The sequence below is a fragment of the Opisthocomus hoazin genome, chromosome 5, assembly GCF_030867145.1.
Source record: "Opisthocomus hoazin isolate bOpiHoa1 chromosome 5, bOpiHoa1.hap1, whole genome shotgun sequence".
Classification (NCBI taxonomy): Eukaryota; Metazoa; Chordata; class Aves; order Opisthocomiformes; family Opisthocomidae; genus Opisthocomus; species Opisthocomus hoazin.
The window spans coordinates 55,409,525-55,437,506 of record NC_134418.1 but is presented as its reverse complement, the minus strand read 5'-3'; the positions used below and the strand labels follow the sequence as shown (position 1 = coordinate 55,437,506).

General features: G+C 42.6%; 1 protein-coding gene across 2 annotated transcripts in view; it reads right to left on the bottom strand.

The window, feature by feature from the left end:
* Nucleotides 1-530: 530 nt before the first annotated feature.
* The window catches only part of ELOVL6 (ELOVL fatty acid elongase 6), a 77,349-nt gene continuing 49,897 nt past the window's right edge, over nt 531-27,982 (bottom strand). For both annotated transcript variants that reach the window (XM_075421333.1, XM_075421334.1), the window contains 3 exons: nt 25,881-26,012; nt 5,044-5,195; nt 531-3,173 (listed from right to left, as the gene is read on the bottom strand). In XM_075421333.1, the coding sequence (XP_075277448.1) occupies nt 2,749-3,173; nt 5,044-5,195; nt 25,881-26,012 (709 nt within the window). In that variant the 3' untranslated portion in view covers nt 531-2,748. The remainder of the gene's footprint in view (nt 3,174-5,043; nt 5,196-25,880; nt 26,013-27,982) is intronic.

The window sequence follows — 27,982 nt, the reverse complement described above, 5'->3', positions numbered from 1 at the left end:
CCTTTGGCAATTAAGGAAAGCTGTGTATGAAACACGGTAGGCTGGTTGCAACCCACCCTGTTTCCAACACAGGCTGCAACTCCTTGCCTTGCTGTGGCATCGCTTCTTGTTGATGAAGTTTACGGGGCTTTTAAGTCATTAGCCGTAAGCCTCAAATTAGCGGGAGGTGTGTGCGGTTCCTTCCTGACTGCTCAGATAAAAGGCAGCCGGACACACCGGCTCTGCCTAAAGCAGAGTAAAGCCTCTACTGCCTTCACAGGGTCCCAGATTTCTGCTCCAGCTTCAGCTCTAGGTGTCGGACCACTTCCACCCTCTCTCGCTTTATTTGAGAGACCTAAGACACACAGGACTGACTGAGGGTCTAAATGGCACGATGGTGGGCTTCTACCAACGTTTCTCATCTAATTGCAGTCTACTTTAATTTTGCCTTTTCCACTTTTAATCGGTCTTCTGAACCTGCTGCTTAGCCAGGGCAAAATCAAGCATGAGGAAAAAGGCTTATTCAGCATTATAATTATCTACTCCCAAGCTGTTTAACAAAGTGGTTTACACATTTAATTGGTTTTGTCTATTATTTCCATGTATACAGTAGTCCTATTAATGAATATCACAGCTTCATTACTGAGTATCACATTTTGCTATTTGTTGTGTACCATAAAATAACGTCAGCACATCAGTAACTTAAATAACACAAATGTAAACTCATTTTCTGCTTGTTATAATTATGATTTCAGCCTTCGAAGGCTTTTTGATTTGTAAGACCATTCACATAACATGGAATGTAACTTTATTTGTTTTTCTTTTGTATATAATGAGACACCGAAAGCCCTTGTCATCTATTAACAGGATACTAAAGCAGCTCTGTTCATGAACGACAGCACAATTAAAGCTAAAAATCATAATTAAAAAAAAAACACCTTTGTACCATACAATCTCAAATTAAAGCAAGAAAGATAATGACAATCTTTTGCATTAGCCAGGAGGTGTGATTCTCTGCCACTGGGCTTTTTTTCTTGTTGACAATTTACAGAATGTGTATATGGGTGTAGTTATAGGTGTGTGTATATCCTATGCAGAACAGCAGCCCCTATTTTCTTGATCTAGTTCTTCTAATTTAGTTAAACTACCTAACTGATACAATTTAGAATACTACATTAACACATTTAACATCAAGTTTACATACTTGCGTCTTTGAAATACTAGGAACTTTTACACATTTTATTTGGCTTTGTAAGGACTGAAATATCACAGATAATGCAATCTACTTCTCTTTGAAAGAATATGGCTGTTCTCAGCTAACTCTCTAAGGTTCAGAGTGAATTATGTTTCTCCTTGTATCTGTAGCTGACTTCAGGGAAGAAAGTGTCTTAAGCGGTCAGTCTGACGTCACAGTACAGATTCTGCAGAGAGCTATATATATATATTTAATGAAGGATAATTCTCTCTGAACTTTAGAGTTAAGCTGTTGCAGCAAAATGACTCCGTTTAGACTGATTTTTCTATACAAATCTCAAGAAAAACCTATTCCAAGTATGTTTTGTAGTAGTATCTCCACATGACCAGAGGAGGGCACTTTGAACATCTTTGCACTGCCCAGGAGGCAGATGCAGGAGCACAGTGTTACCCAATGTCGCGCAGACCTGCCACCTCGTCCCACCCAGGCAGGTACCCTGGTGTCCACAAAAATATAGAATCCATATTGTACCACAGGGCTCTGTCCTGAAAACAGTGGGCAGATATATCACTCTCTTCTTGCTAACTAGGATTTCTTCCGATTTCCCCGGTTTAATTCAGTGTCACTACGGGTTTAATTGAGATTAATGGATAAATCCTAAAAAAAAACGTGAGGGGAGTTGTCTCCCTCTCCTTCCTGAACATCCCTCTGCTATTGGCCCCTGGTAATTTAGCAAACATTGATTGATTTAACCCTCTATGACTTATCCTGCTGCAGAAATTCCTTGCCTTTAACTGAAAAATGCACTTGGAAAATGCACTCTCTGAGATACGTATTGCAACAGTGCATCTTTTCACATTAAACTCTTGTAAAAGTACTGCTCCATTCCACCTTCTGAGGGAGGCGGCTCTGCGTCCCAGATCTGCTCCCCTGGCAGAATACATAGCGGAGAAATCAATCTCTTCTTTTCCATTCATGACCACAGTGTGGAGTTCAGCCACTTTCCCTGCAGGAAACATCCTTTTGGGTTTCATTTTGGTGAAAGGTATCAAACTTTTGATTTTGCAATCTTATTATTATCATAGACAGATTTTTTTTTTGTCACTTCTCTGCTTTGTTTTGTTCAAGTTTAACGCCGAAAAATTATTAGAAAGGATTTAGAAACTTTTTTTTTTTTTTTTACACAAAAGTCTTTGCTCCATCCTGGGGAAACACACTGCTTATTTGACGTACGTTTTTTATTCGCCTCAAGATTGTTCCTTTTCTCTTTTCTTTTCTTCTCTTTTTTCTTTCATTTTTTCTTTTCTTTTTCTCTTCTTTCTTTTCTCCTTTCTTTTCTAGAGTAGACAGGTACGAGAAGGAAGTTGTCTTTCATCAGCAGTCCTTTGAGATAGAGTAGAATTCAGTGAGTCCTCACCATGATAGGATCATAAACTTACTGGGTTAAACCAAGCTAACTTTCCCTAAGCTGCCAAGTTTTAGCTGCACCATACGTGTGTTCCCTTGTGCCATTTTCTTTTCTTATAGTTTTATTTTTCTTGTTGACCCTGAGCTATGGCTTCTCGTTTCTACCACTAGTCAACCTTCCTTTCTTTTCTGGTTTTGCCAATATAGGCCTCAAAGAAAAAATGGCAAAAGAGCACAAAGTAGCTGAGGTACATGAGAGAGGACCAGATGATGTTCTGCACGTGGGAATGGCACTGGCCCTGCTGCATCCAGGAGAAGACCAGGTAATTGATCACGCAACCGATCAACATCTGAGTGATCTGCGACAAGGTGATGAACATGGCAAACTTGCGTGAGACTCTGAAGCCAGCAGCCCGCAAGGCATAGTAAGAGTACATAACGGCGTGTACTCCATAGTTCATGGTCATGAACCAGCCACCGCCAGCCACCATGTCCTTGTAGGAATACCAAGAATAAAGTAACACAGTAATGTGATGGTACCAGTGTAAGAAGATGAGCTTCTGTTTCCTAAGAATAATGAATATTGTATCACCTGTAACAAAAAAAACACAAAAAGAAAAAAAAAACAAAAGGAGGGGAGGAAATTAGAAATATATTGAACAATTCCGTAACTACTGCAGTGCTCTCTTCCCTTTGCTATTGCTGGAGTATACACTATTTTGGAGCATGAAAAACCACCTCAGCGCTAGATCTGAAAGCCTGTCTGATCTGAGAGCCAGCTTGGCTCCTAATCTGTACGCAATCTTTGGAAAACCAGTATATCCACTTTTTCCTGTGTGGATAACCCGTCTTGAAAATTCCATCAGTCTACTTGGCAGCCCTTTGCTACAAACACAATCCATGAAAGTCTGAGGTGAGGTAGGTGGATATATGTGTATCATCTGTGACTGTTAGATTTTCCATTACATACCATGAGTAGAAGAGAAACGCAGCTTGACAGAGAGCAGAAAACCTGAGCAGGAAGAAGCACAGTGTCCTCCGATTCAAATGCCTACCTACAAACTGAACCTAGTTAAACTCAGTAGAACCTTTTGAGTTGTTGCTGTTGTAGAAAAGTAGATCTTCTCACTCTTCCCTGCCTTTTTCTGCCTTCTGCTTCTCCTGATTGCACTGAGCATCTCAATTAGATATGTGTATATATGGATGCTACTTGTTTTCTATTGTTATAGACACAGTGTTTCCAAAAAGATCCCTGAGATTTGAATCTGGGGACTTATTGCTACGTATATGTATCCCAGGAAATCCAAATTATGAATATTTGTGATGGGTGGAACCAAAACTGCATAGTCTGCACAAGGTCTTTAATGAGCCACAATGCTACTGTTTACTTCATTAGCTGCAAGATGTTGACTCACATTTTAATAAGTAATCATACGTTCAATTTGCTGTTGCTGTGCAGTTCTAGCTGATGTTTTCCAGTTTTAACAACTAAATTTCCATGGTTTTGCAGTAATTTAAGCAGCAGGAAACCAAAGGCTTCTGACACAGCAAGGCAACTGGTGTCTGTCTCTTCCCGGTTTTTATGCTGATGAATTGCTGTCCTGTAATTTGCTGAATCAAATCCTCTGCTGAAAGGTAAAGACTTATTTTTGCTGCACACCTGAACACAGTGAGTACTGCAACCCTTTGAAGTTTAGTAAGGGCATCTTCCAAAATGAAAGCTGGAGCCTGCTAAATCGCTACCTCCTCCTTCCAGTTAGAACAATCCTTTCTTACACTAATAAACCCACTAATAAGGGATGAGAACACATGCAGTGGCTATTAAGCTGGCTTTGGCATATATGTCATAAGTATCCTTGCCCAAAAAGTTGCTGGAGAGACAGGATTTTATAAGAATCAGGACTAGAAAATCTAGTGATATTACGGGGAATTGATTCCTACTTGGAAAAAGCAAAGAGCCACAGCTTTCAATGTTTAGGAAGGAAACACGTTACTGCTCATGATTGTACACATATATATGCATTTAAGGACGAATGCTGCAGAATGGAGGCAGAACCTGGCTCAAAGCTGCTTGCTGCCAGAGCTGCTGTAGCCCACCCTTCACTTCTGTACCCACGGGGTGAGCGACTGCACATTACGCTACTTGTGTTTGCCTATGAGTAGCTAAGGAAGAGTATGGACCAGATTGCTCTTATCTCTTGACTGCCCTGCTGTATACAATCACTGCAGTTTATTCCTGGGCCTGGAATGGTCTTATTCAACTGCACACTGCTCTAACTTCAGCCAAGCTGGACTTAATCTCCAGAGACCAAAACATGCAGAGTTTGGGGTTGGTTTTGTTTACTCAGTTTTTCTAAGACTAAAACAAGATTTTGACAGCACTGAGACCCTTCTTGTGCTTCCAGCACAGACATTTCTGCTCTAAATATGCATAGTGAGAGAAAGGGAGGAAGAGTACTTACCTAGTTCAGGTGCTTTGCTTAGCACAAACGCATATGCCCAGAATTTGCTGACAGGTCCATTGTAAAAACCCTGGTCACACACTGACTGCTTCAGGCCTTTGGTCATCAAAATGTACAGCATATAAGCACCAGTTCGAACAGCACCGAATATACTTTAAAACAAAAAGAGACAACGAAGAAAGTTGAGTGGACACTTGAAATCTACATGCCATCACTTCAAATCATTATGAGAAAAAGGCCATAGATGTGCTGAAATAATAAGTTTGAGACAGCCTTAAAGCTAGAGCAACTCTGTTGGCTTCCAGGAAGTCACTCAGAAGGCAGATTTGTAAACTGGACTGCAGCCATATTCCTGGTGAAAGTCTGGAACGCTGACGTCAGTGTTTTTTATTTCATTACTACAGGAATAATCCTTCAGTTTTCAGGAGAAGCGGGAGACATCTACGTCAGCTGAAAACAGCCTGCAGAGTTTTGATGCTGACGGCTGCAAGGCTATGAGAAACGAGTTGATAAAGAGCTGTCATCAACGTAATCAGGACCAACTCCCTCTTCTGATTTCCTCAGAGTTTTCTCTTGTCTCTCCCTGTGTTTGTTACGCCCACAGGAGCTCCAAGCACAGACAAACCTAGGTAGGGCACACTGATTTCAGTGCGGGGTCTCAGTCAGGGCTGGTGTTTTGGTACACGTGCTGACTTCATACTTCATCTCTTAACAGTTGGTTGCTAACAGAGGAATCGACTAGTTAAATGGAGTCATGCACAGCAGATTCACCCTCACCTCATCAAAGTGAGATGCAAGGTAACTGTTCCGTAAATGAGAAACATCAAGAGGTTTGCAACGGTATTAATTAGTGCAATTACACAGGGGATAGGTTCAGATAACGAAAGACATCCAGCTGATGTAAGGAACAAAGGCTTTTGTCTCCGCAGTGAGGAGCTCTGCAGGAGGAACTGCCTTACTGTTTTACGGCAAGAACGTGCCTACCCATTGTCTACCACTGTAGCTTGTTGGCCCTTCAAAAGCTGTGATGAATACTGGGTGAAACAAGGAGCTTTCAGAAAAATGGAGCAAAGAAAGACCCAGTCTCCTCTGGGGTTGAGTATATCTTGCTTTACACCTAAATCGTATGTCCCTGTGCTTTTACACAGCTCCATCTTATCTCCCTTCCAACTTCTTTGTGACCTTGTCCTACTCATGAATCCTCTGGTTCCTGCTCTGCCTTGGTGTCTTTCGTGAAATCACACGGCAGCAAGCAAACCAAGCCACCTCAAACTGATGCGCAGACACGTGGGAAATGCAAGCTACCACTTATGCAAAGTGTGTGAAATAAGGAATAGGTGTTCTTAAATTATAGATTTTGTTACTTGTCCTTATCTTGCGAAGCCAGTATTCTTCAAAAAATGTTTTAAAATCATGAAGGCAGCCTCAAAAGTTGAGGTCTATGGCAGTTCTTATGGCATTTAGTCAGACTAGAATGGTTGAAATAAGTCTGCTGAGCACAAAAACTGCTGACCTAAGTTTTTATACTTTTTGCACGAAGTATTTAGTTTTCCAAATCAGCAGCACTGATACACCCAGTCAAACCTGCCAGCTGCTACGGAGCAATGCCCCTTGCTCTTCCCTGTCCACCACATGCACTCCACAGCCGAGTGGAGTACCACAGTGCCTGCTGCTCTTCAGGCTCTGTCAGTGGCATCACAGATGGGGCTCTACGCCCAGGGCACACCCTGGCTCCCACACCATCGCATTTTGATGCCTGAGGTTTCACTGTGCCAGCAGGAAATTCAGACAACAGTTAGAACTTAAGAAGCCTGTATTATTATCTGCGATCTGTATGGTGGTACTTGCTCATGAGCTCTACTGCCAGATGAGTCCTCTTGCGCTATGTGCAAATAAAAACCCACCCTGCTGTAGCACAGGTGTACTGACGGAGTTTATCTGAGCCTGGGTTTCCCACTAGCACTGCCCAAAGCAATGTACGTATTCCCAGGCCTTGGCATGACAGCCGCTGCAGTCTCTCATGTTCATCCACCCCTCCATGCAGAAGAGATAGTGCAGTACTCCTAGCATCCAGGCAGCCTGCAGTGCATCCTCTCCGTGTAGGGTTGCTCCCTTCCAGAAATGCTCTCTCAGCAAGCTTTTCTCATGTCTTTTGGGGATTGGTCCTTTTAACTCAGTAGAGAGTTCCAAAGCCTGCAGAAAGAGTTTTGAAACGAGGTGCAACTTGTTCTGTGTCTTCTCTCTGGTGTTTAACACGTGCCCTTTTTTTTTTTCTTCTCATTCCCAAGAAGACAGGAGGATCCTGAAAGAGAAGTGATCTGATCACCTCCTGAGGCAGTGAACTCCTCAAGCTAGCCAGGGCAGGCTGCTGCTTGCTCCTATGTTTTGGGTGGTGGCAAAACTGGGTGCAAGAAGAGTCAGGCAGAATATCTAATGATACGCTGGTTCTCCCATTAGCAAACACCTCAGTGCTAACATTAAAATAGAGAGAAAAAGGGAAATTTTAAATTCTGAAATCAAATGGCTTCAAGCAATATGGCTTTCCTTGTACAGAAGCTGCACTGCTTTTCTAAAATATAATTTGTTATTAAAGTTTTAAAGCCAAAGAGAATTCTGTGCCATGAACACAAACTCAGCTAGGAAGAGTGCTTGTCTGAGCAACAGGCAAACGTTGACTTAACTGTAAGCGACTGGACACCCACGGATTTAATCTGGGCTGATAACAGAGCCAAGAGTTTTTGCCCTGTGGGAATTACAGAGTTTCACTTTGCTGCCCTTGAGATTGTAACAACGTCATTCTTCCCGTCTTTCTGTTTAGCAGCTATTGCAGAGCTCTCCCTGGAGTGCACCCGTGCACGCATACTCTGACACTTGTGCTCACATACCTACTTTTCTATAAAACCGCAGCACAGCAGCTTCCTTTAGTTCCGTGACTCCAGAAGAAGTGACTCCAGCTACTGCTCTACATGGTGTGAGTCAGACTAATCTGAATTTTTATCAGTAAAAAACAAGTTACATTTTCACATAATTCACAAGGGAAGGCTTTATAAATAAGGAAGATAGCAAATTGGAAGTAATTGATTCAATTACCTAAATAGATGCCATGAGCAGGTAGCTGTTTATGAGATGTGCTGCATGCCAGAACACTACCTTGCCAACAAGCAGACGCCACTGGAGACAGAAAAAGATCTAATGCATGCCTGCAAATGTGCCTTGGACCCAGAGAGCCAGGACTGCTGCTTTTTGTGCCTCTGCCGCTTAAATCTTATTTGTTCTGTAAGGTAAGATCAACCAACAAATTTCAATCTTGCAAAGACACGATGTGCAGCAGAGTGATGACATTGCTTGCTCAGTAAATCACTTCCGCTTCATTTTGTCCTCGCCCTGCTCTCTGCTGTAGCTTTTGTGAGGTATTGAAATGAACTGCTTACCAAAGCAGTCTGTCTGGTGGGAATCATCTGCAGGGATTTTAGAAATAAGGTAGCAGTGAATTACTGTACAATTACAGCCTTTTGCAACTAGAGAGACTGATCAGAATCAAACTGCACCAGCTAATGCAGCTTTCTCATCTATTCAGATTCAAAATGTCCTACATTCTCCTCCCTTCAGGCACCGATTCCTCTGGTAGATAAACAAATGGCCAATTGATATGTTACTGTCCATAACATGATCAAAACGTATCCATGAGGAGACTAAAAACTAATACTTTTCCTTCATAAGCTTGTTTTCAAATGAGGGCCTCAAAACACATCCCATGCATGGGTTAGGCACAGCATTAAGAAGAAGGGAAACTGAAGGCCACGGAGCTAGCTGATGGGAAGACAAAGCAGGCGTTACTGGCTACTACTGCTTTCTGTTCCCTCCGTTCTACTTACCAGGGAGGAGTGAAGTGCTTGTTTCTCAAAAGCCTGAGAGGGCAGCAGGTAGCTCAAGACTTCAGTTCAACCCCAGCTGCCACTCTAGCAGACTCAGCTCCTCCTCGCAATGAGGAGGACACTGCCCATTTTTCCTAGGGCTGCTTTCTATGCAGACCCATCACTGCACTTGGCTCCTGACACCTCTGGACATCACAGCCCAGGTCCTGACACCTCCGGACATCGCAGCCCAGGATCAACACTGCAGAACTGAGCAGGGAATGTGACTTACACATGAAACAAAAAAATCAGAAGTTCAGCACAGAATATAGCAATGTTTCCTAAAGGATTTTAGTGCTGTGATAATCACAGAGTGGAAATTCTCTGCTCCAGTTTGCATTTTAAACAAACCCCTTAAACTAACCAAACACACCACGCAAACTGTGTCTGCAGAACTAGGTAAAGACGGGAATACGTCTCGAGTATGGCGAAGGTGAATGTAAAATACGATGGCTGCAAGCTACACATCAGAAGTGGAGTATATTTTTGAAAGCACGCCATCCTGCGTACCCAGCACCAGCAGAGAGCAGCAGGGAACCCGCAGACAGCAAGATCCAGCTTTGTGGCACAAAACTAAGGGCTGGTAGGGACTTCAAGCAGAGCCCTCCTTACTCAGGCCCCACAGGCTGTTCAACACTGGCTCAAACCACAGGCTCCCAGCTGGTTTAACCAGTCGCTGAGGTGTCGGACTATCTTCTGCCACAGGCAGAAGATGCCACAGGCAGAAGATCCCATGGGTCCAGCTCCAGCTCCCAGCCCAGGTCCTGGCAGGAGGAAAGAAGATATCTTAATTCTGCCCCAACCTGCCTATATGGTGACTCACAGGAGTCCCAGCAGGTGAGTCTGTGCCCCAGGAGCACAGGGAGGTGGCAGTGAGCACGTGGTCCTCCTCAGTGAAAGCCACATCGAACAGATCCTAGGAGAGCAGCCAAGGTCACCTCACATGCGGAGTCAGACTGCAGCCAGCTTGCTTGCATCGAATGGCGAGAAAAGAGGGAAACAGCTTTTTTGGCTGGGTTTTTTTTCATTTTAGTGTGCAGAATATTTACAGAGGAAGCACTCTGAATTATAAAGAACTGCATAAAGGTCAGGAGCTGAAGAACACAGAGCTTCCTACACCTTCCTGCATGACAAATCAAATTGCATTCACTTCTGATCAGCCGGAGTGTTTCAGTGGTCATATCAAGTTTCCCTTCTGCTGCTGAAGAGCTGGTCTCTTAACACAACAAAATGGCCTTTCTGTGCCCTGCTGATTTAAACCCCGGGTTCCTCAGAAAAGAGGAGCAAGTTGCGGTGCTAATGATGCGGCGCAGGAGCGCGGGATGCACAGCCACCCCTTGGTCTGAGAGGTCAGAGCGGCAGGGCAGTCCGAGAGCACGCCTGGAGAAAGCAGTTACTGTGCAAGGGCAACAGAATATTTCTGTGCTCAGCCAAGCAACAGAAAACACATATAATAAGAACAGATGCTGGAAAACGCACAGAGAAAGCATCTATAAGAGAAACAACTAACTGAACTAAGTTTCTTGAAAAGAAATGCATCTGAAGCCACGTTCGTCAGACAACTCTGACCTCCCCAACAGGGCAGGTAGTCCCAAATCAGTAAAGAAACTCAGAAACCCCTGGTATTATCAAGCAGCATACGCCAAGGTGGGTGCATCTCCATGTGAAGGAACATCTCATTCAGCCATTTGCTCACTGTGCTCTTGGATTAGTTCCTAAAAATAAGCTTGTAACAAAGCAGTGTTGCAACACGACCGGGAGGTTTGTTTTGTAGTTCTTTGGCAGGATTTACAGAGTTTTGCTTTTCCACCTGGTAAGGGTGAGCTTCTTTCAAATCACTCTTGGCTCCCGCAGTCTCGTGAACCTCGTGGTCCCAAAGTATCAGTCCATCAATGACACGCTCCAAGCGGATGACAGAGCAGGGCCAGGGCCAGGTGACAGCTTTCTTAAGAAGCCGATGGATTTTGTTGCCAGAAATGCAACTGTTTGTAGGAGATTTCTGTCTACTCCAAACCCCTGCTTTGGCCATGTCAGAAGTAACAGCAGTTTTGGCTGACTCGAAAGACGCAGAGACAGCCATAGATGACGCAAGCGTTGAAGGGGCCCCTCGCCTTGCAAACCAGCAGAGGGAAGGGCATTTTCCAAGCTTGCCACAGAATTATTTTTTCCTATGTGAGTCCAGATAAAGCTGGCAGACCAGCGCTGGGAAATGTTCCTTTCCAGGGAAGAAGCACACGAGGATAAGTCCCACCTAGCAAACAGGGCAGGAGTTCTGGGAACATGCATTTGTATGGCGACTGCACATTATATATACAGTTTAATACGAAGATATACCTAAACTATTATCTGTCTAGACAGGTGAGGTAGTCAGACCACAGCGTTCCTGCTGCTTTGCTATCGCTGCAGTGATTATATTATCAAACCAGTGGGAAAGACAGAAGATTTAATGAACTGTTGGCCTGCTCCCAACCTAAAATCTGTGCTTACGTTTTGTGGTGGCTTCAGGTCCCGCAGGAGCAGAGTACTCTGGGAAATTGCTAACCTTTGTGTCAAAAAGAGGATCGTCAAACAAAATTTTAGTAGCTAAATCAGGAGCTTTAAGGGAGCCGGCCCTCATAATCTGTAAAAAAAAATATGAAACTGCATTTTTTCCGGTTCTCCCAAGATATGGCTGTAGTGAGGGTAGTTTCTTTTTAAAGTTGAGCCAAAATGAAAGCAAATGTCCAGGTTAAAGTGGTTATCTGGTTATGAGGAAACGATATTAGGGTCTGGTTTGTGCTGACCAGAGTTACGGACCAACAGCCTGCTGACTTTTACTGGTGCCTGGGTGCTTATATAAAGCCTGTTATTCCAAAATTGTTTCGTGGGTAGACATGCCAGACTGTTCTGAGGCTGGGAGAAGAATTAAAACCACGAGAGCAGCCTCCCCGAGAGCCTGCCTGACAGAGGCGGCATTCATTCCACCACGGGGAGGGGACTGGCGAGACCTGCCGTCACATACCAGCCTTCCAGCACACGGAAGCGAAGCGCGAGCAAGAAACACGTTTCCTGGCTAATTAAGTTTCCTTAAGAGTCCACAGGCACGTGTTCAGGGTATCGCAGAGAGCAAACACGGGTCCTGCAGGCCCCCCCTTTCTGGGGGGGGGACGGGTGCGGTAACGTAGCGAAGGCGCAGCACAACCCACCAGAACCCGCAATTGCTTTGCTCCGCATTCTGACACCCAGGCTGCTCTTGGGTGTTTGTGGACTGGCTAGATTGCATTGCAGCTACTCCCCCCGTCTTTTTTAAAAAAATGAATCACCTCTTAACTCTTTCCATGTTTTTCCTCCAATGATGTGCACATTCATCCGTATCTGGCCACCTTTGCAGTGGGAAGGGAGGAGCAGTACTGGCTTCACTGGGCAATGCGCAGTACATGACGTTGCAATATTAAAAAAAGAGTTGGATTTTTCTGATGGAATAAATTCTCCGGAAGAGAGGAGGAATTAATTAAGCCTATGACAATTTTAATACATAGTTTTACTAAAAGGTTGCCAGACTACCTGAATGTTACCTCAGATATGACTCCTGTCTTAGTTTGCCTTAATTGTATTCAAACACAGTTCCCCAAAATCCTGGGTCTTCTTGTATTTAAATGGATGTAGAAAATATAAGGTTGCTTTAGACTTATCTTTGATTGCAAAATCATGATATTTTTACTGTACAGTGAGAAACCATACACTAAGAAACTGATCATTAAGTACAAATGAAATGTGGGCAATGACTGAAAGATATCATTTGGCTGTTGTTCAGTGACCTACATGGAATTAATGGCTCTTGTTTTGATCTCAAGATGTTAATGAGAGCTGTGGCTAAGTCAGTGCAATATGACATGTCCTCTAATCTCACAGAAAAGCAGCCTAGAAAAGGATCTGGTGCCCAACATCCTAAATGGTCAATGTGACACAAGGACAGCCTATATGAAATATTCATATATATTAATAACTGACTAGAAGAACCAGCTTTGTAAGTCTGCACCTGGTTATTAAAATTATTTTGCTAGGTTTGTGGAACTGAGGGTTACGTTTTCCAAATCAAATGAGTCAGTGTCTTGGTCAGTGAAGGATACACAGTGATATGGTATTCATCCAAGTGATAAAAAAGTTTGAAAAAGAGTAGTACTGATTACAGAATTGGTCTCTCTTAGCTATAAATGTAACATTTATGAGGCATTTTACAAGCATTTAAAAGAGAGGACTTCTTAATAGTGAGTTACCTTGAAATCCTAGAGAGACACTTGTTCAAATTACAGCTGATGAACTTAGCCCAACTGTTATTTTTATAAGCAGTGGCAAAGAAAATGAATGTAATTAGGCTGTAGTTTCATCATCCTTCAACATTTCTGAAGTGCTTTCAGGCAATGCCAGTGTTAGTGATGGGGAGCAGGAGACCTGATCCTGCAGAAAGACTGTTCTTATAAAACACTTGTAAAGCACTTCCCTGTTTTGCCTCACAGAACTGATCCAGGTACCTCCCCGGAAGACCCCATCTCCTCATCGAATCCACTTACGATGGAAAGGACATCTCCATTCTCTCCACAGAGTAGAACTTCCTGTTGCCGTACCAGAATTTTGGTCCTGTTTGCTTTCCAACAGCCAAGTGACCTAACCCCTCCAGCTGGGGCTGTCTCAGAATTATGAACATCTCAACAATATTTAGGCCAGCAAGTGCTTCAGTTCAGACATCCCTGTGTGAAGAACTGCTAAATACAAAGCTGTTCGTAAACTGGAGTCTCTTCAGGTTCAAACTTGACTTTCTTCAGACTTCTTTTGCCCCTGTTGGCATCTCCAAGGCCCTTAGCATTGCATTTGTGAATATTTCACAGTCCTTAATGGACTTTACTCTTGTGGCAGCGTTGTAAGGTATCTAAGCACAAGACCCATTTCAAAGACAGAGAGGTGAGGCCAACTGAAATTTAAGCGTCCTGTCAAAAATCTCTGTCTGAGCCAGGATGAGAAATGATGTGCAACATCACGAGTTGTGGTTCCGCGCCCTACCCATGAGGTCCACTTCATGCAGAAGAGGTCTGACCTCACTCTGTATCCGTGAAAACAGTATTACTGAAATAACAGTAAACACAGTCCACTAGGAGCACTTTTCTTCAGAGAGTCCTTTGACCTACCATAGATTTTGTTTTCACTTTTCAAAGTTACTATCTAAACCTTCAAGTCTCAAACCCTCCATCTTAATTACCCAAGGTACACCTATACCTTTAGGATGTGCAGAGAGATACAATGCAAGATTCTACTCTCTTGTGGATTTTTTGCAATTGTTCTAACTATTGTGGCTGCTTTATATTAATGCTCCCTGCTGATCTCCTTACTCGCACCAGCAAACTCCAGAAGAAAAGTCAGGTATGGATCAGAATCCATGGCGGGGGGTGGCTTTAAACACCTAACTCCTTGCGACATGGGCAAGTACAAAAAACACACTAGTGAGGCGGAAAACTCAATGGCAAAGTTCTTAGAAAACCTCCTGTTTTCCTTTACTAATGCCCTCAGTTGATAAAACTACAAAAATGCAGGCATTTAATCCCATTCAGCAGCAACTGATTCTGTGGGAAGTTCATTTTAAAAGGCTTCTTTTATCTACCCTAAGTCTATGAAGAAAAAGCCTGAGGACATAACCAGTGAGTCAACCAGGGACAAAGCCAGAAACCTAAACTCTCACTGTAAAAAGAAAAAATTTCATTATTTCAAAGTCGCTCTTGCAGAGGACTGCAGTTCTTGGGTTTTGTATGTCTGGGATTTAGGACTATCATGACATTTCTGTGCACGGAAGTTGAACTGCTTTCTGCTCTATGTTGTTTGTGTTTCACTGGGGAAAAAAAATCAATCACACATTGGTTATCATTTTCCTGTATTTTCCTTCAACAGAACTAACTTTGGACACAGATATGAGAACATGTTACCAAGTCTTCCCTGGTGCTGATGAACTTATGGCAATTTTAATGTAAAACTATATTTTAGTGTAAAACTGCAATATCAGAGAAGAAGGTTAGTGCTACCACATTTTACCCCTTCGTAATTGTGTTTAGACAATCACGTGCTCCGTTACCACAGTTCAGTTGCTAGCAGATAATCACAAGCACAGTAACTCCCTTGTGCACCTATATGCTCCAAGCCTATTGATATGATTATTTGGGACCTTTATTTACTCTCTTACAGTGGGTGGGAACAAGAAAAAGTTATGGAAAAAGGGCCTTGGTCCCATGATGTACCTTTTTCCTGTGGTAACTGAAGACCTCTAAAAAATTTCAGAAATTAACAGAACAGTCTTTTAAGACCACTTATGTCACTGTCATTCCTTAAAAAGAATGCAGAACTCGTTCTCCTCAGCCCACGTGTCTGAAAGGCCGTAAGGTATCTATATTCTTCATAATGACTATTGTAATTTAGAGCACAATTTTCACAAATGTTTTAGACTACAAAATGTTTTTAGCTCCCCAAACTCACCAGAAGCTTGACATGACTAATGCTTTTGTTCACACTTGCAATTTTATGTCTCCAGCTGAGGGAATGCTTTATTTGAAAATGTTTGTTTTCTTCGAGGAGGTGTAATGGTAATTAGCGATGGGCACTGCCTGTGGCTCCTCTGCTGTGAGCTCCCGTACCTGCGCATCCAGCGGTGAACTGGACTGGTGAACGATGCAGTTAGAACAGTCTCTCCTCCACGTTTATTTTTGACGACACGATTTCATTGCTCTCGGTCACAGCAGAGAAAAAGAAGACCAGGGAAGGCAGGAGTCTTTCCAGCCAGCCTTGGCTGAGAAGTTCAAAATGTGGCACTGTGCTCTGAACAGCTACTCTGCTCTGGGAAGCCATTGAAAAGGCGTCTAAGACACTGGTTTGCATCTCTCTGCTGGATCTTGTTTCAAATATGGTTCCTTGAGAGAGTGACAGAAAATCCCAGGACTGACTCAAAGCTTGAAAATACGCTTAGGATATGGTTGAGAATGGAGCATGAACAGTACCAACGCTGTATTAAGTACCACTCCCATTATATATGCTTGTTACATATTCTCTCTATATAATCCACTGCTCTGAGGAACAGAATCAGAAGCCTCCAAAACATACTTACTCAAATGGTTACCATCTCTTCAAGGGCATAAAAACACCAAGAATTTAACAAGCCCCAATAGCAAAACCTTCCTTCTAACATCTTGCTGCCCAGCTGCTCCTCAGCCTCTCCCCCTGCCCATCTCCTGACCAGGAAGGAGAACCAGATGGGTCTTGCAGCACACCCACAGTCCTCCCTTTACCTTCTTCAAGGCAATGGAGTCCCATTCAGGGTGGAGTCCAAGCCACAGTCTTGGTAAGAAAAAGGTAAGAAAAGGGGGAGATGAGGAGTAACATACGCTTTTCTCAGCGAGGCGCTCACTTACCCTAAAATCTGGTGGTCAGCAGTTCTGGAAGTGTTTTATAATGGGGTGCTCTAGGTCTCAGTACCATCTGTGTGAGCACAAGTTGTGCTGATCTTTGCAGGTTTTATCACTGTTTTTGGCAGAAGCCTTTCCTTTGCATAAGTTCACGCATACTTTGAGGTTTGGGTTCAGTCCTATCAAAATCTCAAAGCAAAATTTGACAGAATTCCCCTTAGATCTCTAAAAAAACCTGCCATCACTGAACCAAACACACAAGCCCTGCTTTTCAGACCTTTCTACTGTATCTGATCCAGATGTCTCTAGCAAGCTTTTCAATGCAAATCGTTTGAGTTTTCAGTTGGGACCAAAACCTGAAGCCAGGCCAGCTCAGAGTGATTTTAAAATTGTGCAAATATTTTACATGGCTCTAAGAAATAATATATCACTTGTGCAGGTTTATATACCCATAAGCATATGCATACATGCCTGGGTGGTTATTACTTTCCCGTGTGATAAATTTTGGGGAGGGAAAAGAGGTGTATTAAAGTGACAGCTCTCTGTGGTTTTCAAGTGAGGGCAGATACTGTGCTCCTTGCATCAGTCTTTTTTTCTCCTCAGGATTAAATTCCTTGATGTGGGGCCACTCCCTTCAGCCCTTCCCTCTCATCTGCAGATTTCCTAGTCACAACTCACCTGGCTCCCAGAACCATTTCTTTGCCCTCTTTATTGACAAAACTGGAAAGAAAACCACGCTTAACTTCTTTCCTTCCCTCTCCAGGGACTTCATTAAGCATACCCAAACAGTGACATCTCTGCACGGCTCCGGATCAATGGACACTGTCATCTGGAGATTTTAATCACATTAACACCACAGCAGAGTAAAATCCATCTGATTCTCCTCTGCTAAAGTGGCAGGATCAACAGTTCTGCCAGTTGCTGCAGCTGCTACTCAGAACACTTATTTATATGTGTGGATAAAAATCAAACTACCACAGCTACGGTCTTCCAGTCCCTCCTCATGGAGCCTGAATTCCCTCTCCAGGAAATGCAATTTGATCCCCCAGACCTGCATTCTTGATGACTGGAATTAGCTATATTCAGACAATCCTGAGCAGCACAGTACAAAAATAATCAAAAAAAGTGAAGCTCTGTGAGCCGGTGGAAGAAACTGCACTATTTATAAAGCATAGCAGAAAAACAAATGCCAGGGCTAGAGTCCTGCAAGTAGTCTTTCCAACAGAGGATATGATAATTGGTGGAGGCGAAAAGGGTTATAGTCTTATGGAAAGTCTTATACAGAGCATTCGGTGGCTACACAAGGCCCACTGGGTTTTGGTAGAGATAAACAAGGAGCAATGGTCACGCTGAAGGGCAGTTGCACTCAATCATTACCCTGGGAACATGAGAGAATAGCGTAAGTTGTTTACAGGGACCCTCGTCTAACCACAGACTGCTGATAAATATGTCAGTGTTTTCTTTCAATGAATGAAAAATAATTTTTCAGCTCTACCCATGCATCCCTGCATCGCATCTGACTTCCAAAGAGTCAGTTACAAGCTAATCAATGGTAATTGCCTATCAGCCAGTCTTGGCCTCCTCAATGTGCTGTTACCTGATGCTGCTCCCTGATTATCTGGCACATGGAGGGTACTAACTTGTAGGAACAATATTTCTTGATGAAAGCTGTTATTTCTTGAGCAATAACTCACTTTTCCATCACTAAATAATAATTGAACTTCTGCTGCAGCTGAAGATCCCTGACACCCTGTGAAGGCTGTGTACTCGATGAGATATTCTTCTGTCAAGAAACACTTCCTAGTTCTTAGATATTTATCTCAGCAAGTTTGGACTGTGGCCAAATTACTAAAAAGGAAAAAAAAAAATTCAACCTAAGCCCTATGTTTGGTGCAAAATCTCATAAGAATTAAGGAATCCATCTAAGGATTTCTAAAGTAGCCCATGAGGATTCATAAGCACAGTGTAACTCTTCAGCAATCCCTAATGAATGCTTCAGGGGCATTTGCACTTGTTCCTGTGTTGTTACTGAAATTATTCTCAGCATCCCATTCATTACCCCAAGAAAATTTTACAATAACTGTAATATTGCAGTGATTTAAATGATAATCCAAAAAAAACCTGGCATGTCTATTTCTGCAGGATAAGTTAAAGATACTTACAGGATCAAATGTATCAAGTTCATGGAGTAACTGTCATGTCTAGCATTGAAATGTACATATCAGGAGTTTGAAATTATCCTAGGCAAATAAAGCCAAAAAGCAATAAAGTAAAAGGTTTAGCAGAGAATCAAGCTAGCCAATAGAGCTAGCCATCACTAAAGCTGTAAAACAGGTAGATAACAAAGTAAACATAATCTAAGTTACAGGAAAAGACTAGCATTTGACAGAATAAAGAAGGCTTAAAGAAGCTAAAAGTTATAATACAGCTGTAATGCACTGCTCAGATTCATAAATTTAATGGCAATTACAGGCCTGGACCCATTGGTCTTCCTTCTTCACTCTGTCCTCCCCGGGGCAGTACTTCTGCAAGCACCTAGAGAAGTTCAGATCTCAGGGATTCACCTACAGCTGGTAAATAATAAATATATTTTATTTATTCAGCAACCTAGAGAAGATGCTGAATGGTACTGGCATAAGGATGTGCATTTGTTTTGCAGAAGTTAAGCTCATCACACACCCGTGACTTTGCTAAACCACGGCTCGACACTCGGATGTGACCCTGCGGGTGAACACTGCTCGGTTTGGCAGTGCTTATCAACACGCTGGTCCACAGATCCAATGTCGGATTTGCTAGGTCATGCAAGTTAACACCTCTCAGTGTTCCATTCCCACTGCCTCCAACAAGCACAAGCTGTTCGAACTTACTCAGACAAAAATACATGGAGATTTCTGCTCCCCAGGGATTTCTGCAGGGGGGAGAGGACCTTTTACCAGGCACACGAACCAAGTACCGAGGCTGAGTAAAATGCAGAAGTGCTGCCACAGCGGGACAGATGGAAGGTTTGATTTCTTTTGCATGAATTATCTACTTTCTCTCTAGTACAGTTCCCTTCTTAAGCCACCAGACAGATGTTCTTTATTCCTCAAATACACTTTTCAGTCTGCTCCCCATTTAAAATGAAGAGGAAAAGTCTCACTCCCAGGGGGCTCTGCTTTGAGCACATTCAGAGCCTGCTTCTTCGACATTCATGCCGAGCGGTGGCCTGCGAGGGCTCCCGTGGGCTGGGACAGGGTGATCTATGGGAGAAACGTACAATTCAGGGTGACAAACTGAGTGTCAACACTCTCACTGATTGTGAGAGTGGGGAGGCAATAGAGCAAAACAAGCACAAAAGCTGCTTTTCAAATAATATATTGAATTCACTTTGCTAAGATGTTCAGCTTTCCAGCAATAAAGACAAAAAAGCAAGTGAACAGACAGAGAAAAAAAGAAGTTTTTAAAGAAAGGAGGCCTAGCTTAGCTCTGCAAAAAGAGATTTTCATAGGAATTTTTAGCCAGTCCTATCCATATCTCCTATAAAGTAGCATCAGTCAGGTCGTACAGAGAATCCTTGTTTACTTTTAATTAGGCCTGACCAGGTAAAAAGAGTAAAGCCAATTTACACTAAAAATTACTTTGATGGACACAACAGAGTCCACAGCAGTAACAGCAGAGTGAATGAAGAGGTGAGATTTTAGAAGAAGATGGGCACAGCATTTTGGCACATGGCATCAATTACAATTCTGGGAATAAAGATATTTGTCATGAGATGCTCTTCTTACTTAGATTAAATAAGGTACAGATTGGAGATACATCTTCTTGACAGTATTTTATTGCTCTTAGTCTATATATTTTTATCACCACTACACTGTTTTTTTAATGCCAGCTAGCACTTGTTTTGCAATGTACAAATTCACCCTACAGAGCACTGGTTTTATTTCCCTATCGGGATTACAGTTCAGCTTACACAAAAGAAATTTTTGTTTTTAAGCTGTTAAGTCTCATCCAAGGGATTTTTGTCTTCTCTCCGATCATTCTGAATTCCTAATGTTCACCCAACTTTCAACTTTTGCTCCAAAATGGTAATTAAAAAGATGTTTCCAATACCTGTTCTATAAGAAAATCAGGTAAGTACATAAAGATGAACATGGTCCTACAGAAACACATCGTTAAGTAGGTATATATTAAGCATTTTGCTAATGTGGGTTCTGTTAAATGTCCTACTGAGAATATGCATTAACGCTTTACAAATATAGGGAATGTTTCACATGGAATTCACTTTCTTTTAAATTTATAAGGGAGAAGATTATTAATTCACCTTAAATGCTGCTTATTAATTTTAATGGTATTTGGCAAATATTGCTCTTTTCAGTAATTCATTTTCTCTTTGAATGTACTGTCAGGACCTCTATAAAATTTCAGAGTACTTCAAGATTTTGATGGGTTGCTCAGCAACATATGAAATTGTGTTTTAATCTCCATGGCAAGTATCTGTGTATGGCAGCTCCTGAGACAGGATGTATATTTGAATCATTTTTCATCAATTATCCTGCTTATAAACGTGATAACTAGACTGTACTTCAGACTCAGAAATCCAAGCAAATTAAAGCCTTTCTTTATAGTTATGTTTAGTCTTTTTTGTTCAGTTCAGTTCAGGACCGAGTTCCTCACATAAAGACGTGTTTTGGACTGCCTTGTCAGGAGCTCTCTGCAGAACAAGTGCAAACCCTGCTATACAGGGCTGCTGTGCTTGCAGTAACAACTCAATCACACCAGTCTCCTAAAAGCAGAGTGAGTCACCTTCTTCCACTGAGCCTGGTTTTGTCTTTCAAATATAGGACCTGTTGCTGCTGGAATACTTCGTTTTTGAGGCTCCGGTTAGCTTAGTGGCGAGCGGCTACCGACCTTTCAGCTACGTTTGATACCATTTCTACTACTTTGAGAGAAAGTGTTTCCCAGGAAGAAAGACATTTGGACACCCTGTATTGACATCAACTGATCTCCACCACTGCCACAAAGCATAGCTGAATTTGGATTAGAATCTAAGTGATCTCAGGTGATGGTAACAGTGTTACGGTTGTGTGGTTTGGGTAGACAAAGAGGAATCCCTCCTCTCACTGTACCAGCCATGGTCAGGTTTAGCCTCTGCCTATCAATGACTGCGTCACATTGGATGTTTTAGCTTCTTCGTCTCCCACATTGATGCGAAAGTATTCCCTAGGGAAGACAACATTCCACTGCTCTAGTTAGTGCCTTGCCCCTGAGACTTCTGTTGGCAGCCCCTTAAGGATGGAGAGCAAGTGAAACCAGTGCCATACTGCTGTCTTCTGTGAAGACGAGGCAATCAAATACACGTTTAAGCTCCTTGATAGCAATGCCACCCATACACAGGTTCTATGGCCTATAAAAGGAATTACAAAAATCCAGCTGAGATGTAATGAAAACATGAATGACTTCACATCCTTCTGTGGGAGTCTTGGTCTCAGCTTTGCTAATTCCTAGAGATGCCAGCATGACACTTCTCATATACTCCAAGTAAAAAATTCAATGAATGACCCTAACTTTATGTTTAAAGTGACACGAATATCAGATTTGGTGTGGTTTTGCAGCTTTGTAACCCCAGGAAATATTCAGAAATACAGGGCTGACTGTCACTTTGATGTGTAGGTGAATCAGCAACAGTTTCCTTGGGGTCTTACAAGACTGAAAAATGAACTTTTGTGTCAGCTTCCTAGCAGTGGGTTTGCACTAACACGGAGCAGCACAGAGCTGCTCCCTCAGGACCTCAGTACATGACCAGGCGGGGTAAAATCACTGAACTAAAGTGTAGAAAACAAAACAAAACAAACGACTGAAAACATTTCTCACAACAATAAATCTTCAATGCTAGAAACAAGCCAACAAACCTGCTAGGAAGGGGAAAAAAAAACAACCCAACAATCCAAGAAAAAGATCCCAAGCTAATTTCTCAGCAAAAGACTTCAGAAGATCATGTTTTCACGGTGGTTTCCAAGTGAAAAGCAACATTTACCATCATTGCTCCTACAGAAGTTTTCACTGAGAACTGGTAACCTTATTTTGGACACAAAATGTTCAAAACTAGTCAATGCTTCCAAAGGGAAATAAAGCTGCTTTCCTGCCTCAGAAATCCTGCTGGCTGCCAGTGTTGACACAAAACTCACTCTTGACCGAGCTCCTGAATGCTCAGCAAGCTCAGCAGGGTGATGTAGTTGTTTTGTTTATTTATAAGCGTGGCAAGTTTCCTACTGTAGCTGCTACTACATTTAAATGATCTTGGCAATAGCGAGGCATACGGGATACATTCTGAAGAAAGACCATCTCATTGCCTGGCAGGCAATTTCTGTGTTTTTTTTAAACCCAAAACACATCTTTCCAGCCTCTGCTAAGTCTTACTATTTCCGAGAATATCTAAAGCAGGTAAAATGGTAGGAGTGCCAGAAGAGAGACAAACAAGGACTCCGGAAAAATGCCTCACACCAACCTTGAGGCAGAATACTGAGGGCTCTCCAGGCAGGCTTTTTTTCCTCAGTACTATCACTCATGGCAGACAAATACATTACTTAGAATGTCTGCAAGGTATCATAAAAGTCATAGCATTTTAGCATTCCAGAAAGCCAAAAAGGAAGTCTTTTTAAAGTTAAGGAGCAGTGCCCTGGACCCACAGTAAGTCTACAGGCAGAATACTGGCATCTAAATCTATCTGACCCGACCTTCAGAGGAAGCAGAAATGCCTTTCAGGCCCAGCATATGCAAATGAAACACCTAGTTATGCGAGGAGCCAGAAAAAAAAAAAAAGATCCAAGTTACCTGGAAAGTTTACAGCATTCAAAATCGAGTGCAGCTTGCTAACAGAGTGAATAAAGCTGGGAGTGACTGATGGCCCTAGGAAGGACAGTGGTGGTGAAACACCACGAAATGGATGCTCCAATTAACACTTTTTACATTAAGTCTTCATGCTAGATTTTAATGAATATCCTGCATTTCCTCTGTTTTCTAGGCAAGAAGTCAAGGGGTTTTGTGTTTCGCTTGATTTTGTATGGATTGCATGTTACTATGGAAGCTACAGAGTTTTCATGCTCTGTTCCACTGCAAACATTTTGGGTTGATTTCCCCTTCCCTACTTCAGTCTTCTGCATGCTACTCAGCATCTCAGAAGAGCAAAGCTTTCTGAGCATAGTCAATAATTTTCATAATCAGCTGGTCCCCACTAGCAAATCCAGCAGCTTAAATGCTCGGTGCTTCTGCATAGTCCAGACATCTCACACTGCTGTCCATCCATCCCCTCTCCACCCTGCTGTCTCATTTCCCAACGTGCAGAGGGAAGGATGAGTTCTGCAGTGCTCGGGAAACTCTTGTCCCTGAATGGCGCTACTTGAGCCGATGGAGGAAGCAAACCCTGCAGTGGTGAATCTCTCTTGAATTGCACCTTTCTGGCCACTGTTCCTCATCTGCACAAGTAAAGCTCACCTCAAGTGCCTGCACTGTAGGGCAGAGCAAGAGGTGGCCTCTGTGTCAGGTTCATCTGGGCAACTTGGAGCTTCAAAAACATGAAGTCCACATTTTAGATTTCACCCAGTATCCCTCAGCAGCTCATGCTCTCCATGCATTAGCTATTTGATATGATTATGATGGGAAACTCCAATTAGAAAGTAATGAACATGTTGATTTCAAAGTCCATCCAGATGGCACTTTCACAGTGTAGCATATATACTCGCTATTCGTTGATTGGTGCATCGCTTATGATTTTGGGAGGAAATTAGTTAGTGAAATTCAAAGCCCCACACTGTGAATGTCAGCCACAGCCATCTCAAAATAATGTGATTTTAAAATTCACCCTAGACAACTTCTGCAAAGGATGGTTCTGAAATCATGCTTCCCCTCCATGGGATTGGGAATTAAACTACAAATGCTTTGCCTAAGTCAGCTAGTTTCTAGTGCTTACATTCAATAAGAAAGTGTAACTGGAGTATGCATTTTGGGATCCTGCTGGCTACAAAACACTTCACAAATTGATCCACAAATGACATGCCATCTAGGGACCAATTCAACAGCTGCTGGAATTCAGCCACTCCTGAAACAGACCACAACAGTTGCTTACAGGACCCTAACAGAAAAACTACCTTAGACATTCAGCCAGAAGTACAGTACCAAATGCAATCAGATGAAAATCACAAATTTTCACAGTGTTAGAACTTGCTTTCTAAGTTATCCAGACTGCTCAAAGTTATGTCTGCACTAGGATATTTTTTTTAAGGGTACTGATTAACTATTAAAATCAAGCCAACATAAAAGTTCTTTTGTTAGCATGTCCTAGCTGGATGAGACAATGTAGAAATACAATTTATTTTCCCCTGCCACAGTTTTAGAAAGTGACAATGTAATAGAACAATTTTGGAGGAAAAAAGGAAAAGCCACAGAAGAAAGCACACTCCTCCATTCCTGCTTTATTTTACTCTGTAGAAACTCTCAGCTCAAACTATTCTCATCCTGTGAAAAACCACGCACCATTCACAGCTCCTCAGTAAGCAAGCCTGTTTTATGTACTTGTGAACTAATATAATCAGTAACTATTATATCAATCTCAGAAAAAGATACAGGTATTGGTGTTTGATAAAGGTTTGCAAATGGTTTCTATGCTGCTGAGTGAACTATAACTTACACTCCCAAGGCAATGAAATGAAGGATAATCTTCAGGTCTCCTGTGTACTGTTGTTCGAAAATTGTACCAAAAGTTTGTGTGTTTGTAAGAGCTATTTTCATAAGCATTTGTTCATTTATCTTCAGCCTCATTAAAAATTAGCATATTAAGTACATAAAGTGGAATTTAGGATGGTCAGTTTTACTCCTGACTTCAGCAACTACCAAGAGTCCGAACCTGACCTTCCCCATGCTCGATGCTCCGTACAGAGTCTACACACAGCTAGAGAGATGCGCATCAGTAAAAAATAGCCTTTCCGTGTGGAGCCACTCTTTTGCTACATTCACAAGCTCTTCGTGATGAAATAACCAGAAGCCAGATTCCGATTTCAGTTATAGTGGTCTAATTTGCCTGTCATCAAAGCAGTGACTTTAGGTTTACCTCACTGTAATGGAGATCAGAGTCTTGACTAAATATTCTATATATGCACCCATATAAATGTAATACTAACAGTAAGTCAGATCAAGACTAACACCTTAATGTGTTTATTTCCATTTGTAGCTTGCATGGTAAATTTATTGCAATGATAAGCACTTTTTCGTGCGTCCTCACTTTGTTTTCACCCTTGTTCTTCAGGAGGGCTATTGATTTCTCTCCTCTTCAAAGGCCGTGTGATCTAGCAAGTCAAAGGGGATCATTTCAATGGTGAGGAGTGGATCAGGACATCACCCTGAAGAGCAGAACTAAAGAAATGCCATTTCTGAGTGAGCTTCTCGTCACATCAGCAGTGCTGTTGTATGTGAAGAACCCCAAACCCTCTTCACAGACTACTGTCAAAGGCAGTTGGTGTAAAGAAATGCCTACCTGAAGACGGCAAGGCTCAGGGACCAGAGCACTAGTGGTTTCCTCAGTTCAAATTTTGCTCGTTTGTTCATTAGGTGCCGACCACCAAATATAAAGGCAGCATACAGAGCTGAAAATAGGAATGATTTCTTCCTGCAAAACAAAACCAAAAAAACACCTGTCAAGTATTTAGCTAATATTAGATATATATCAGAGTCACATCTGGACACGACTGCCAAGGGCTTGTGCGTTTCCTTGAAAGGAAACTCTTTCAGACATCTCTGCAGCCCAGCTGAGACTGTCATTAGTGTATGAACTTACATGCCTGCACATAGGGCCAGGTCCAGGTGCAGGCAAAACTGGCCCCGGGGAATTTCTGAAAAAGGACAGCCAAATTTGACTGTCATTCTTTCCCATTTTCTGAAGACTGAACTTCTGTGAGCAACAGAAGAGCTATTGCAAAGCCCAGACACACTTCTGCAAGTACAACACGGTTGATACTTGAACTAGCTGATCATGTTTTGTGGCTCATTCATCTTTTTTGTACCAATTTTTGTTTCCTGCAGGCTCCTTGCTACCTGGCAATTTAGTTTCCCATTGTTTCCTCCAAGAAGACACTTCAAGATCTTAAGTGCTGCAACACAACATGAAAAGTGGAGAGCCGGTAAAGAGAGGTCAAAAGCCCCATGAAGCAGCGACCATGCTGGGTGGCACTGACCTGCTGCACAAGCCCTGCCTGCAAGCACCAGTCCAGGAAATCAAGTGAATTTGCTGAAAGGTCAAGCAGGGCTCTGTTAAGGAACTTCAGTGATACTCTTAGAATTGCAAGTTTTATTTTTAAAACTGCCTGATAGTAGTACAGCTCAGCAATAATCAGCAAATATTTGAACTCTGCTACTATAACTCATTGTAAATCAACCATTAGAGGTCAAAAATAGATTCAGCCTGGGATTCCTTCCCACACAGCACAGACTAAGACTTAATGATGCACAGCATTAGTGGTGGCCTAACTGGATGGGAGTATATTTAGGAACAGATTTTACTCCACAAAATCTATAATTATATTCACAAATATCAGCAGACTACGGCTTTGTACCAAAAGGTACTTTATGGACCCAAAAAAAGAAAGACAAATGCTCTCAAGAAAGGTAACTACTTCATTAATATCCCAGAAAAGACAGCAGCAAGCTACGAGATCTTACATTCCTTCTGATGCTGGAACCCTGAGACGACGCAACACCAGACAGATCTGCAATCAAGGCACGGCACACTGCCCAGGCTTCCCATCGGGGGCGAGGTTCACCTGCATTGTGGTCTTCAGAATTTTTACAGGATTTTCAACTGGATGTTTATATGAAAGTATGTTGCTTCACTCAAGATAAAGACAAGAATGTGCTTGTGCTGTCACTAGTGGTGCCAAGTAGGCGCCACCTCCAGGCTCTTCCATTATGATTAGCCAGCTGAGGGTACCCCATGGCACGGGACATGGGTGGCACAGCACGGTCCTGAAGGCCAAGCAACATGTGCGGCACAGTACAGCGGGTGTCTGCGCCTGCTCAAGGCAACTGGCACGTGGACCACGAGCTCCTCGATGGACAAGTGTCTTCCCGCGAGGTCCATGAAAACTAAGAAAAGCTGTAGCAGCACATCTGATTGGAAGTACGAAGAAAGCACACGCAGCCTTCACTTGAGTTTTATGTGAGTTTGAAAGCTAAGTAAAAGTGAAGCCCAAAGAGACAGAGGCATATCAGTATGCGTGCAGCAGCACGCCATTCTCTGCCCACTTAGAAACTCCTCTGTTTCTACTGACATGTTTATAGCTCTGTGTTGCAAAACATGGGTAACTGCATGAAAATCCGACTGGTGCTCTGCACTGAGAAGGGAGGACCTGGTGCCTGCAGTCTCCTGGGTGAGCTTTAGCATCTGCGCTGGCAACAAGCCCCAGGCAGACCAGGATGACCACAGAGCCAGCACCCTCCCACCTTGCGCACTGAGATGGTCTAATTGCCATGGCAATGTTTATCACAACTGGATTTTGAAAACCACAAAGCCTCAGCCCTTGTTCATCTCATAATACAGAAGAAAGCATTCATTTTCACTTCTATGGTCTTGAATTTCGCTGT